Source organism: Gadus macrocephalus, chromosome 3 (assembly GCF_031168955.1).
Source record: "Gadus macrocephalus chromosome 3, ASM3116895v1".
Classification (NCBI taxonomy): Eukaryota; Metazoa; Chordata; class Actinopteri; order Gadiformes; family Gadidae; genus Gadus; species Gadus macrocephalus.
In genome coordinates, this window is record NC_082384.1 from 8,025,204 (window position 1) to 8,040,633 (window position 15,430).

At 43.4% G+C, this 15,430-nt stretch overlaps 1 protein-coding gene and 1 long non-coding RNA gene across 8 annotated transcripts in view; both read right to left on the reverse strand.

Annotated features, from left to right (window-relative positions):
• Window positions 1–306: 306 nt before the first annotated feature.
• On the reverse strand, window positions 307–5,723 carry LOC132453902 (uncharacterized). The gene is made up of 2 exons (XR_009524836.1): window positions 2,606–5,723; window positions 307–1,497 (listed from the first exon to the last, which is right to left on the reverse strand). It is a non-coding gene; the product is annotated as an uncharacterized LOC132453902 (long non-coding RNA).
• Window positions 5,724–7,241: 1,518 nt separating this feature from the next.
• rab11fip4b (RAB11 family interacting protein 4 (class II) b) overlaps window positions 7,242–15,430 on the reverse strand; it is a 49,079-nt gene continuing 40,890 nt past the window's right edge. For 5 of the 7 annotated variants that reach the window (XM_060046976.1, XM_060046981.1, XM_060046978.1 and 2 more), the window contains 6 exons: window positions 14,957–15,112; window positions 13,029–13,094; window positions 12,369–12,512; window positions 8,480–11,984; window positions 8,164–8,300; window positions 7,242–7,918 (listed from right to left, as the gene is read on the reverse strand). In XM_060046976.1, the coding sequence (XP_059902959.1) occupies window positions 11,868–11,984; window positions 12,369–12,512; window positions 13,029–13,094; window positions 14,957–15,112 (483 nt within the window). In that variant the 3' untranslated portion in view covers window positions 7,242–7,918; window positions 8,164–8,300; window positions 8,480–11,867. The remainder of the gene's footprint in view (window positions 7,919–8,163; window positions 8,301–8,479; window positions 11,985–12,368; window positions 12,513–13,028; window positions 13,095–14,956; window positions 15,113–15,430) is intronic. The other 2 variants (XM_060046977.1, XM_060046979.1) reach the window with 2 other exon arrangements.

Below are 15,430 nucleotides of genomic sequence, written 5' to 3' on the forward strand. Positions count from 1 at the left end.
CCTCGGCTCCTTAATTGCAGCTCTTGCCAATTCTCAAACATAATCTCATGGCCAGGATAAGACAACATATACGTCTTTAGCGAGTGGGACAGTATCAGAGTTCAGTATCAGACCACATCAGAGGGAAGACTGCTGTTCATGTAGCATTCGTGTAGAGTCCAGGGTTTTGCATTATACTCATATATGAAGTGCAAATGTGAGTTATTTACATTACAACTATCTGGAATTCACATGCCCTTTTTTTGTTGGTTGTTTTTCTCTGTGCATGATGTTTCCTAATACAGCTCTGTTGTTCACTGACGTGTCGTGTGTGTGTGTATGTGTGTGTGTGTGTGTGCGTGTGTGTGTGTGTGTGTGTTTTTATGTGTGTGTTAATTCAATAGCACAAAAATAAGGACCATTTTAACAGCCTCATTGGTCTGTCTCCTCATCACATCCTCATCCCAAATGTAGAAGTCGCAAGCATTGATCACATAGAGGCAGGCAAACATAATTGATTGGTGCATTAGGTTAAAACAACCACAATGGAAAACATTTTTGTCTCATATGTAGTTCTCATTACAAAGACTAGTAATGACGATTCCTTCAACCCGTTCCTCTTCATCCATCATCCATTCTCCCTCCCTCTCTATCTCTCTCAAGGTCTACTTGTCCATCGCTTATTTTCCTCTTCAACCCTCCTCTTCCTCCTAATCGGCCCCTCTTCGTGTAATAGTGACGGCCTTCTCCCGCTCTCCCCTAGCGACGGTGTCTCCTCTATCTCTCTCTCTCCCTCGGTGCTGTGATAGCGGTTGAGCAGCAGGGGGGCTTGTTATCTAGCCCCCACCCAGCTGGGTGCCAGACGCGCACACAGCACAACCAGGTGGGTGATGGGTACACTGCCAGCCGGTCGGACGGACGGACAGACAGACAGACAGACAGAGAGCTAGACGGACAGACAGAGAGCTAGACATTCAACTAGGCAGAAGATAGAGACGAAAAGAGCCAGACAGTCAGACAGAGAGCTAGACAGACAGTCAGACACTGATAGGGAACCAGCACAGCAGTACGCTGCAGCCAGACGTTTCAAACAACATGACAAGGACAACGAAGGATGAAAAAGAAGGGCAAAGCCAGACACCTGGGCAGCCAGACAGGAACAGAGGAGGAGACAGGTGTTCAGACAGTCGGTGACCAGGAATGGGGACACTCAGAGAGACAGGCAGACAGACACAGATGGGGAGTTGTGCATAACTATGCGAGCGGACAGGTAGAGAACAGGCAGTGAGGAAGAGAGGCCGGACAAGTAGGTGGTCACAGGCAAGCACACAGACTGCCAGGCATGAATCCTGCATCCTAAAAAGGCTGGCGGGTTAGGGCAGCAGGTCTCTGATAAACACTGCCCCCGACTGGGCGTAGAGGGGAACTGCGTCCTCACTCAGATCAGAATGCATTGAAAGCGACTCGAATCCCCCTTCTCTCGTCCTGGGAGTGAGATAGACATTTAAAAGGCAGACTCTTGAGAACGCCAAGATGAGACAAAGAAATATACATATGTGTAATTTAAAGAAGTGCAAATAACTCCATTCAACCACTAAAATGTTTGGTGATTTTTTTAAATGTTTTAGTGATGTATTTAATATTTACTTATTCCCAAAGCAGAACATTTTGGCTGAAGGCTGAGGTCTCTAACCATTAAACCATTTTATCTGCCTAGCATCAGATATAATTCGGTATAAAACAAATTTATAGTGAAGCATTTCCAGTTTTTCAAGTGGGAGGAAGTTAGGAACTCACTTCTTAATTGTTCAGCACTGTTTGTCTTAGCTATGAGCAAATAAAGGGACCCATGATGACACATGTAAAAGAGCAGTGCATAATGATCCTAAATTAAATGATGAAGAAATCACAAGTTATCATATTTGGCTTGAGGATTTTATGAACATTGTAAGTAAAGGCACTTCTATCATTGATGCTACGTCAAGAAACCAGACACAGAGCGTACAAATGAAAAGACTACGGTATAAAAACAGAAATATAAAGCCAAACTGTTATTTAGCGGAAGTCTGACAGTGAAATTCCTCCCATGGGCATCGTTTATGTTGCATCTAAATCTAAACTCCAAATCTTGTGACCTTCTCAAGAACAACAGTCCTCTTTGTTCCAACGACCTGACGAGATGTTCTTCTTTAGAACGGCATGGCCTGTGAAACGTTGGAATCCTACAGGCCATGTCGTAAATGTTTAATACTTATACATTTTATTTTATAAAATCTTCTTTCCAATCGTTTATAGTCTTCAGGCAAGAAAAACCTCACATAGACCATTGGCCAAAAAACGTTACTGCAGGAGAAACTTTGATAAAAATAACACGTAGTATGTAACTAAGGAAGTAGAATGACACAATCTCTATAGAGATAGCTAGGAAACTAGTCTAAAGTGATCAGTTTCTATATGAAGATGACCTCCTACCCATTCTCATCTCACTTATCTCTTCCCTTTTCTACTATACTCACCAAACAAACTTGAGCCTTTCAACAAAAAAACACAAATACTCATTTACCAATCTATGAACAATGTGTATTACAGTGCTGGGCTCTAGAAATGTGGCCCCTAATCTGTTTACCTGGTGACGAGCCTGTGGTAAACCTCTTCTGTAGAATAGCATACTGCTGCTAATGGCAAGGCCAACCGCTGCGTGCTCTCCTCTTCCTTGCCTTCCACCGGATGCACCGTGCCTTGGCTGTCGCGCCACTGGGTTCAAAAACATCGGTACCTGTGTGGGCGCATGCCACCACGAAGCATCAATACCACTAGCTCAACTCAATTTGCTAGAGAGCTATAGAGACCCATGCGTAGGCGATACCAGGCGAGGGGAAAAAAAACGAAACAAAACAGGCCACATGAAGTTCAAGTAATACACAGCCAAAAGGGCCCATAAAAATAGCATCAGAATGAAATACACAAGACACAGCGAATATGGCCCCAACTGAGACACATTTTCCAAACGGGTTTTGCAGGAATGTTTACCATCTTTAACCAATTTTCACCAGCGCCTCATAAGGAGATTACATTCACTTCCCTTCCTCCTCCTCTTCCTCCTCCTGGTCCTCTCTCCGTCTCTGTACCGGTTAATTCTGGCTGTGTTGGGTTCACCACAGGCATCCTGGCCTCCTCGCCAAAGCACCATTATCTAATCAATCGCCAGGAACCCGGAACTCGGCCCAACCACCGGACACCGGTGAGGGACGGGACGGAGGCCGAGGCTAGGAGGCCGGGCCTCAGCGGTGAGTCAGCAGGGAAGAAATGAGGAAGCAGCCCCCCCCCCCCCCACCCCCCCCCCCCAGCTCAACACCGGAACTGGGTGTAGGATTCGTCATTGCTCAGCAGGAGGTCATTTCCACCCATAGGCGGATGCGGGGGCAGTAAATATTACATTCTGATCATTATGGGGGGGTGGGCGAAGACGAGGAATTGGTCAGCTGACCATTTCCGTTGACGTGAGCACCGTCAGAGCTGTGGCTAAACTCAATTAAACTGAATAAACTATCAGGTTGGAATGCAGCTGCTAGGCTGTGTATATATATTACACATACACATACACATACACACACACACACACACACACACACACACACACACACACACACACACACACACACACACACACACACACACACACACACACACACACACACACACGCACTCACACAATGATCTAGCCTCCCACATATAGAAAAAGTCTCGGCATGTAAATGATTAACTCTTTAAGTCGGATTAGCTTCAAAGTCTGACTAAACAGTCTGCTGAAGCCAAGATGCAAAGCAACAATTACTGACCAAACCACCCAACGAGCAGTCCCTCTATTCCTCCACCGCTGTGACCGCTTTAAAACGAAAATGTAACTTCCTATCCCTAGTAAACTAATGATTTCCTCTGAAAGAAGCTGTTTAAAAAAGAGCACAAAGTTGTACGTTGATGTGATGTGCAGGTTATCATTTGGTTGAGCAGCGGTAGAGTGGTTAGCTCTCTTGCCTCTTGGTGGGAAGGCTTAGGGTTTTCCCCCCATGCAGGTGAGCTAGTTGGTTTTCCCTCTAACGCCAAAGATAAACAAGACAGAAGGTCAGGCCTCATTTTACATCCCATAATTTTAGGAGTTGAATATATAATTGCCTCAAATAAATTGATGCAGTTACATTGCTTCTACTATTTATTTTTTTCTTCTACTTTTTCCACATGAACCCATGACCACGGCCTTTGTTCTGGTCAGCTTGGGACCAACCACGGATCTCTCCCCGTTCCCATGGTCCCTTCTCCCCCGGGTGCGATCCTCAGCCACACCTAACAAACCATTACAAACCATGGCATTACCAGCTCAGTGCGACGGCTGCATGCTAACAGACAGCCACCAACACGGACACAAATGAAACAGGGGTCTCTCAATGGATGGGGGTGACTCAAAAAGATGGCGGCTGAGTTGGTTTTGGGAGGTCTCCCCCCCCCCCCCACCTCCACACACACACACACACACACACACACACACACACACACACACACACACACACACACACACACACACACACACACACACACACACACACACACACACACACACACACACACACACACAAACACAGGTTAAATTAATTTCACTTTGGTAAAATTCCATCAAAAGTGTAAACTCATTTCTGAAAGCTCGGTAAACTGTTCACATCTAAATTATTAAGTATAGAGACAGAAAGCAAAACTGTATTTTGAGAGGGAGTTCAACAGCGCTTAAGAAATATAATTTGCCAACAATATACTGTTGATACGACCCACACATCATCGTAGCACTGCTGGACTTATGACGGGGAATTCCACCCAGAGCCAGAGGGTAAATCATGAGACTTTGAACATCTTTTGTGAGTGTGTGTGTGTGTGAGTTTTTTTTTTCATAAAGTCAGGCTGACTTGATGACATACAAAGGTCAAGAAAGTTTGGACAGTGTAATCAAAACACAGACTGCCAGTCTAAGAGAACCAATGGCTTAAAGGACCAGAGTTTCTGAAACACATTCAATATAACTCCCGTCACTGAAGCAGCAGCAGCAGTTTCTTTGGGTTTGTTTACCAAATTACCCTAAATTATGAACAGGCCCTTCATTAGTTGTATGCGTATTTTAAGGCAATATCTAACTGGTCTTTTATGTAGAAATGATCAGTTATGTATTTATTCTTTTAGCAGCTCAATCTGTCACAAAAGTATGAGTGAACTTCAATTTACCATGTCATCCCTTTGTAAATTAAGTTTTCCCTGCCAGTACATATAATTTTTTATTTCCTTCGCTCAATTTAAGTTTACGTAACTGTATAGTCGGTTGATGTTTGAGGCTGAAAAGTTAAATTGTATTGTTTTTAAGTACAATAATGAGGCTTTAAATATGCAGTGATGTTGAACCAACTCTTAGATTTCCAAAAATGACTAATTCATTGCCAGGATTTTGTACAACCATTTTGTGTATTACTGCCCTTACCTGTATTATGCGACATGACAATTATTGTATAGACAATGAAAACGGTCTTATACTTTCCCAAAATAATTCCCTTTACCATATCCCTTATCATTACTCTCTGGAAAGGGTTGGGGTTTTGTTCTTCTTCATGGTTGACCTCTTATCTTCGACCTCCATTATATTTCAGCATATTTCATCCAAATCATTATAAAGTTGAACTGCTTTGGACTCATAATTTTTAACATGTTCCACCATAGTTTAGTTTAATATACATCTATTGATGCACTTAGACACATCATCAGTGATGGAACCTGGGGTCATTGGGTGTTTCGGGTCTCACAACATCATACACCCTCAACACCACCAACCAGGCGACCCAGCCGGGATTGATCAAGTCCCAACTTGTGTCTAAGTAGCATGTACCCACGGATCGCCCCTCTTGATCCACAGCCATCTAGAGGCCTTCTCAGCTGCCTCTGTGGTGGTTTAATGTATGGTTTAACATGTTCCACCATAAATCAATAGACTTTATACATCTGGACATTTAAGCAAGTATGACAAAGTACAGAAAATAGACCATGGGCTGTAATAAACTATTTTAAATTAAGGCTATCATATATTTTTTATATCCAGCTATCTACTTTATTCATTAACCCACATAATCTGTGCCACATATGGGTTTCCTTTGGATCCCTCCATGTCATTTGGAATCTCAAAGTATATAGAATCTGCTCATGAGACAAACGCTTTAAACCCCATGTAGAGAATAGCATTCTGCTCACGAGGAAGCAGTTTGAAGCATTTTGCTCGATTTACGTTTGGGGTTGCTGGGTTGCTGGATTTACGTGTGCCCAGCCCCAGAATAGGTTCATTGTCCCAATATTATAATACAAATAGAAAAACTTAAGTTAAAAAAAATAAAATTGTTATAGCATTCAATAATACAATATAAAATCAAACAATTCTGTGAAAGGGTTAGGGTCAACAAAGTGTTAACTTTAGGCTAATATATTGCTACTGAATCTATTGAGTTATTTCCTCAGCACATTCACAACATTTCCTCTTCAAAACATAAACAGCAGCACTAGTGAATGTAGGCCCGACTGACATGGTGCTAAATGGCTTCCGTCAAAAAAAAAAAAAAAACTACAATAATCGAATTCATCCACGGAATGATCACACAGAGCTGTGATACTCACCACGGATCACCATGACGTCAGTCCATTAGCGACACGCAGTGTGCGTGCACACGAGCGCCTTTGCTTTATTAGAGGTCATTAATCAGCTTCTGGCTCGTGGGTGACAGTGGCCTCATCTAGAGGAGCTCTCTAAATGAAACTCCCCGAGTGGAAATTGATTTCAACGCCGGGCCGTCGATGCGTGTCCCGAGTCCTTGAGAACGAACGAACCCATTGAACTCCCAAAGGTGTTGGTAAATAATCTGGCGCCGCCGATGATGAACTGTAGCCTGCAAGTATTGACCTACTGCGCCATCTAGTGGTCAAAGCACTTCATTTGCACCCTCTGAAATAGTTCCTCAAATCGACAGAAACGGGGAATAGATATATTTTGAAAACATATAAAAGCATATTGGTATTGTCTTATTTTTAAAAACATGGTCCCAAGCGACTGCACTGAGTAAGTCAAACTGAAAAGTAGATTTCAATCTATGCAATACGTCTGATAGCTAATATTTTTCTTCTGCAACATCAGACCTTTATCACCCTGCCTGCCATCACATGATTAACCCAACTCACTATGAAACTGATTATGGCGCAACAATCACTTTTAATATGAATATATGCCTTGTTGGTGCAAAAACAAAATATAATTTGAGGGTTCCAATAACGTACTCATTCTTAAATATATTCTCTAACAAAAGTTTTAATTTTGACTGTAAATGCTGTGACATAATTAACTCCCCAAACATAACTTATGTCTTTCAAGAAAACATTCTAAATTACCACTGTAATGTAACAAAACTGGTTTGAACACTCCTTAAGACAAAATTGCTCAAGGGAATTAGCAACACATTTCCTTCTGTGCTGGACCAAAATTAAAAACACCAAATAACCAAATGGAAAAATTAACAATGAACAAGCCACCGGCCGAAATGTAGTTTTCAAAAACTGAAAATCAAATAGCCAAAATTAAAAATACATAAAATCTGAAGATAACTGTGGTAACTCTGACTGAACGTATATAAATACAACTATAGCAGCTTGGCACATGCTCAATCAAAGGCAGGTTGTAAACAGTGCATCTGGTCTATCTTTCCTTATTCATCCACGTCTGAGAACTGTCCCTCCTCCAGGGGACCCGAGTAGCACTTCCACAAAATAGGCGGGGGGTGGCTCCCCGCTGGGGTGTACCCCGCCGTTATGGGGGGGGCCGTGGGGTGCAGTGATACATCACGCAGAGCAAAACTTAACAGGTCCTCCGGACCTAAAAGAGAAACAGACAAAGCTTTGAATTAACGTCGCGACGTGGATCCAACATCACCCTGTGTGTTCCAATACAATAGTGGTAAACGTTCGGCCCAAATACTTACAATCGCTTTTAGAAAAAACTAACACCTATTTCAAGAGCCTTTGGGGAATTACTTAATTATAAGGTAATTACCTTTCCTCCTCCTTCAGTATACTACTTGACAGAAAAGCTCCTGTGAGTCCCAGTGTTGCAGAACATACCGTATGGCTGTAGTCCAAAAGTCCTCTTCTCCCAGTCTACCAGCACAACCTCCTGGATGTCTTTCTCCCAGTCCTCGTCCTCTGCGGGGTGCGTCGGCCAGATGGCCGTATCCACGGGTGGGGGCCAAAGTCGGCTCCTGCAAAACAGTGGTCACAGATGAACCACGTTGGTGACTTGAGGGTCGACTAGGACAGGCTTTGAAGTCACTTCCGTAGTTTAATTTGTAATGTTTGCTGGTTAATTTGTATAGCTTAATTGTTTGCATGGGGAACTAGAGAAGGCTGTTGATATGCCACATACAACTCAGTAGCCAACCTTTTCTTGGATCCAAGGCCTTTTCGCCGTCTTCTGCTCTTTGGTCGTGCTGATGAAGAATAGCCATTCTCTACCACTGTCTTCTTGTTGGACTGGACAACTATTGTACTTGCCGAACTGCTACTGTTCAATGCATACTCAGAGTCAACAGCTGGGACGTGGCAAGTCCCGTTGACAAAACCAGAGGCATTGTAGAAACTCTGGGTCATCCTTCTGCTCTGAGGGACACTGTCGGGGACACTTTCAGTGGCAGTGACATTGTAAGGAAAGAATGTTAGTCTCATGTGTGACACATTGCAATAGTAAGAGAAGTATTTTCATATACAGAGACATGGAAAGACGTACATTTAAAAGCAACCATGTTGTTTGATAGCTACGTTTGTTTTGGTTTTAGTTAATCAAGCAGTTTATACTAAACGGTAAGAGAGGGAAGGACGTTAGACTGCTTGGAAATGGATGCTAGTTCAACGTTAGATCATCTAATAGCTTTATGGTAGTGGATAACGCTAATGTTGTTACAACTAACGAGTGTTAATGGAAGACAATCATGAACAAATATAATGTATCATTTTATGAAAGGCAGTCATTGTCTTAAAGGTCAGTTACACGCACCCCACACAAAGCAGTAGTAGCATCACACATCCCCTCCACCCCTGAGCCCGAACAAGCTCAGCTAAACATAATGTTATTGATTAGCAAATGACACTGTTTTCCCGGGTTTAAGTGTTGTCTCGCAACATATACGTATGTAAAGGAAACGGATTGATAGCGTTTAACTTCAACTCCAGATTAATTTAAAACGCTAACTCAAAATCAAAAAAAGATAGAAGCTTCTGCCTACCTTCCGTGTGATCTCTGAATCTTTGCGGAAGGGCAGAATAGTTCCACTAGGCGGCGCCAACCTCAAACAATGTAAGAGCCAATTCCCAACCGGAATTCAGATATAAAACACAATCGATAAGTGATAATGTATTTCCAGTTTTAAGTTAGCAGTAGACAGGGTCACCTGATAAGAAATATTTGATGTTTACGTTAGTGATCAATACAAATAATTGTTAAATCTAAATTAATGTTAAAAAAGTAATAAAAAACACATTGATAAAGCACAGAATACAACGATGAACGCTTAAAGCAGGGGCGGAGTGACCGGCCCACCGGGAAAACTCCCGATCTTCCCGCCTCTGTTATTAAGCAATGATAAACCAACATATGACTCAAGGCCAGATGTCACTGCTGTAGCTCCAGAAAGGACAGGAGCCGGCTGAATGATAAATAAGTTATATTGCTCTTTATTCTTTATTTAAGTTAGGAAGACAGTTGCTGACCATATCAAAGAATATTCAAGTGAAAGTCGCCTGAATTGCAACTATTACAAAGTAAAAAAAAAAAAAATTAACAAAAATTACACTGCAGTCCCAAATCATTTGTTACATTTTCCCAAACTGCTAAATCAGCTTTGCCTCACAAAGCATTCGCCATACGGCTCTTTTAACTAGCAATAGGATATCACAAACTCTTCCTTGACCAAACAGTATAAAATAGGTTTCATATCGTCATCTAAGAAAGGGAAGTGAGTGGCACGTTAATACAAATCTTCACTACTTATGTACAACATTTACAAGTCATGAAATAAGTCAGGTGCAGACTTAAAACACATGTTATGCAATAGCAACATTTTGTTGAAATGTGTCTTCCAAAGGCACAGACAGAAAAAGGGGCGAACCATGCAAAAGAACACAAACTGCTTTTTTGTGCAAGTAAGCAAAACAATTAATACAGTAGTTTTCCCTCTTTTTTTTTTTAACAATGCGCTCTAATACTCTAATCTCTCTATACAATACTGTATCCTTATACTAAAGCAGAAATGTGAAATCTTGTTAAATGACCCCAGAAGGTGAAATATCAGGTGATTACATTCATGGTATTGACAGTATTATGAAACCCCATGGTAAACACTACTATATCCTTCCAGTGTAGCCTACAGTAGTGTTGGTAATTCCAGTCTTTCACCCTAAAAAACGACCAATACACACATTATCCTTATAGTACCGTATTCTATATTAACACATCACATTTAATCAAGTATGTTGCTATCAATTGCTTGACCAACGTTACCCTGGCTACTGAGAAGCCTCAATATCAAGAGGACTAAATCACTGAAATCTGTGGAATTTAAGATCATTAACTCCCATTACATTCATGTCAAAACACCCCCTGCACACGTGTTTTGTGACTCGCTTGCTTTACAGCATACAATGTGACCACCACTTCCCCCCAACAGTGCCAAGACGCCTTCTGTGGTGCATCTCCCCTTCTTAAAGTGACTGTTTGTGTGTCTGTTTACCCACATTTCCGGTTGGCTAACACCAAGTTTTTAGCAAAGAACACTAAGTTCTAAGCTAAGGTTCTTAGTTAAGAACAGTAAGTTCTAAGCTAAGAACACCAGGTTCTTAGTTAAGAACAGTAAGTTCTAAGCTAAGAACCCTGAGGTCTTAGCCAAAACTCAATTCACCCTTTCAGTTGATTGATAGCGCAAGAGCCTATAGAAGCTTCTGGAAGACACTCAAAAAACAACAGGAAAACAAAAACAAAGCAAGACTTTAAGACACTAATCCATCTACCTCCACCCTGATTTTTCTTGTGCATTTCTCTGAACTCACCCCATCCCATTGGTTTCATCTCCTTTCTCAATATTTTTTATTTCCTTCTATAAATCACGTACCTATCGGCATCCTTGATCAACCTACCTAGTCTGTCCTCCGGAGATCACCTGAAGGTCACATGTGGGAGGTCAGCTAGGGGGTCACGCTACCTCCTAACTGATCGGCTATCTCAATGTGATGGTCTTTCATTCGTCGATAACTCACTGCCTTCTATGTTCCTCATAAAACATGTTTGTTAGGTTGTTCCAGCTGTCAAGCCAGCCCTCGTGTTTCGAGATAAGGATATTTCACAGAACAAAATTATCCAGTATTATGTTATGAGATCTAGGCTAATAGGTTATTGCCAACTGCAGAGAATGATTTTGATAGAAATAGAAATAGCAGGTGCAAGTATTGATGAGTCACAGTATTAAGACAGTTTGTCAGCGTATGAAACTGGCCCGCTCCTATTGCTAAGTGGAGAAATCCCCCTTGTCAATACCTTTTCCGAAATACCAGTATAAAACACACAGGCATTTTCTTCTTTTCCCACCTTCAACAGCAGAGGGCGACACGTGTCTATTTCAATCTTTTCTCTTCTACAGTTCACTGGGAAAAACTCCAGTTCCTTAAAATCCCTACAGAGAGCTCCCAAGGGATTGCCGTGTCTGTTCATTCTACAAGTGGAATGACGAGTATCCTAGCAACCCGTCACCAGGTGATTCCTCAGCCCAGGTGAGAGGCTGCTACTTCTTGATCTCCAAGATGGAGGGGTTGTGGTCCAGGATGGACAGAATGATCTTGTCCATGTACTGCCGCAGACGGAAGTTGATGTCCTCCTGTTCCTTTATGGCCTTTATGAGCTGGGGAAAGAGGACCGGGGAATATCTTACTTTCACCTTTTATCAATGAACCATTTACCGCAATAACATCAGGGTTCAGCAGCAGCATGTGCCAGCTACGGTTAGCAGTCGTTCCCTAGTCATGGGGTTTCTAGCTTCCATATGATATATTCTGGTATCACAATTATAGAGCTGGATGACTATAGAGACCATGAATTGGGAGATCTCATAGTATAGTCCGTGCTATAAATGCATGTCTTTGCAACGACCTTCACATTTCTAGGGCAATGGCCTGCTGAGACATGACCTAGAAATACAGGCGTACAGGCGTCCCTGCACACATTCTGCCCATCCCAGTCTCAGGCTAGTATCACACAAACAGAATGAAAAGCAGCCTGCGTCTACCTGGTCTCTGGATGCGTTGTCGATCTCAGCAGCGAGGGACTGGGCCTTGCTCTGTGATGCAAACAGACTCTTGGCCTCAAAGAGACTCAGACTGAGGAGCTGTCCGTTTAACTCCTCACTCTGCTCCCTCAGCCTCTGGTTCTCCTACAATGGGGGGGGGGGGGGAGAGAGAGAGAGAAAGAGCAAGAGCGAGAGAGAGCGAGAGATGGAAGAGGAGATAAAAAGGGATTTATTAATATCTATCTATAGACTATGAGACTATCATTTTTGCGCAGTTCACTGGTTTACTCCATGCCTGAAATGACACTACACAAGCCACAGTCGCACACGCACCCAGAAACACACAGGACAACACAAACACTCTGGTCGGCACCTTAGCGACAGACATCTATTATGGCAACACCTACAGGATGGAACAAAGTGTTATGTGGGGTTACAGCACAGCTCCGCTCGCCTTCACCCGTCTCCACCTCCACTCAGCGTGAAGTTGCCCTTTATACCCACTGACAAATGGTCAGCTCATCTGACACCCCCCTTACCTAGCCTATGGGGGGCGTCCCTCTGAACCTTAGCTTCAATGGGCAACTTCACACTTTGTTCCCTTTATTAGTGGTTAATCATGAGTTCAGAGGTCACATAGAACTGTGTTTCTACTTTTACCATCGGGCCAGTGAGGAGCCAAGCCCTGGCCAAAGTCAGATGCTGGAATTCAGTGTTGAGAAAGCCCTGGGACACACACACACACACACACACACACACACACACACACACACACACACACACACACACACACACACACACACACACACACACACACACACACACACACACACACACACACACACACACACACACACCCATGTGCTGGCATTAAATGCAGAACACCAGGGCCGACCAAACCAAAATCAACACACAATTACAAACAAAACCGGAATGTAGTTTCAATTGTGAGACCGGGCACAGCACACCACACCACAGTAGGGCTGCACGCATGACTGGAGTGAGAGATAAGAGAAAGGAGTCGGGAGAGTGAGAGAAGTATAAAATAAATGAGAGACAGAGAGAACAAATAGAGAGAACAAGAGAGAGAGAACGTGAGAGGCAGAGCGAGGCAGAGAGAGAGAAAAAATGAGAGAATGAGAGAATGACAACGAGAGCGAGGGTGAACAAGAGAGGGAGAGTAAGGGTGAGAGAAAGAGGATGGCTGGAAGCAGAGTGATAATTCCACATGGCCTCACAGACTGTGACAGAGGAATCAGTGCCATCAGCCCCGTGCCCTGGCTTTCAGTGCTCGACTGGACAGGCCTGGCTGCAGCAGCCGCACAGAAACACGGGGCCAATCGACCTAATCCAGAGAAAGATTGTGCTGATTCCTGCGCTGTCAGCACCGCAGCACTCAGTACTTGGCCGCACTAACACATGAAAGTCCGCCTGAGTAACTACACAATTACCCTGATCTTAACTTTCATAGGACTTTTTTTCAACACACTTATACTAATATTAATATATGTATACACGGGTGTTGAATTTAAACTTATAATTAGGTTAGAGTTGAAATGTATCCCAGGGTGCCGTAACAATTTCCAAAGACTAGCTAGCTAAAGGAGATCTGCTACGAAACACAGGGTTGTATAGGGTGGCTGTGATAGTGGAAAGGTTAGACTTTAACCGGAACCACTTAACAAGTGGTTCTGCTGCATGTCTTCTACCTGAAAGGGTTATTTTTATAAAAACACTATCAACTGCTATCTCACTTATCTGGGGAGTTTACTCTGCGCCAGGTCACAGTTAGTGCCCTTCAGAGACTCAGTAATAACATTAAAGCTGCTATTGCCGACCTCCAGATATGCAATAGTTGCAACGCAAATGCTGTTGAACAGCGGAACCAAAGTAAGAGATAGGGAACCAACACTAACCCAAGATGAAACCAGGGCAAAAGAACATCCTATTCATAGAAGGGTACAAGGTAAGATAGAAAGATAAAGACAGACCCACAGACAGAGGGTTGAACAGTGCATAGGCTGACACCCTTATTAATTGAGCATGTCTGCCTGTGAACTGTTGGTACTTTCAACTGGTGTGGCCTCTTCGCTGCATATTTCTTGGCAAATCCTTTGGGGTAAATAGGGGCAAGATGTTCTGCAAGGAATTTAAGAAAAAATTGCCACTTTGTGATGAAATGAAAGTTATTGTGTGATGCAGTTTGACCCCCATGACTGAAACAGAACAAGGATATGACCTCACTCAGAGGTTAAAGCTGTCCCATTAAACCACCAGGTGTGAGCGTGATTAGCCGTTACAAGCCGTTTTGGATATCTGCCTCTTCTGACATCACAAGTGGACGTGTCCACCAAGATGTGTGCTGGATAGATCAGTCTACCAGCCTACCCAGAGGACTGTAGCAAACGTTGCTCCTCTATCCGGACACGCCCACTTGTGATGTCAGAAGAGGCAGATTTTACGGCTTGTGACGGCTGATCACACTCACACCTGGTGGTATAATATGTCCCCTTTGAAACAATTGCTGTGTCTGGCTCCGACGCAGCACAGCTTGTACGACGGCCTTTGATACGGGTGCTCCTCTGTACCTGCTTCAGCCTCTTGACCTCGTGCTCCAGCTCCACCTCGCGGGTCCGGCTGGTGAAGTCGACCAGGCCGGAGGCGGAGCCACGCCCGCCGGGCCTCTCCGTCTCCAGCTGGTACAGCTGCAGGTGCTCCAGCTCCCGCCGCAGGTCCTCGATCAGCTGCACACACATCACCCGGGGAACCGCGCAGAGGAGGTGAGGCTTCACACACCATCCCATCTCACACCAGGTTGCACATGGAGATAAAAAGCCAGCCCACTTCTAGCATCACCTCTGGTGCAAGGCCCATGGAAATGTTACATGGGCTTTGCACACAGGGTGATGTAAGAAGTGGGCTGGCTTTTTAGCTTCATCTCTTGTTCTCCTTTACATACTGATTTAGCCTATTGTTGCATCATGGTACACTGATACATTATGGACATCTTTATGAACATCATATTTGTTTACCATATGTTATTTCTATAATCCTTTTGAATT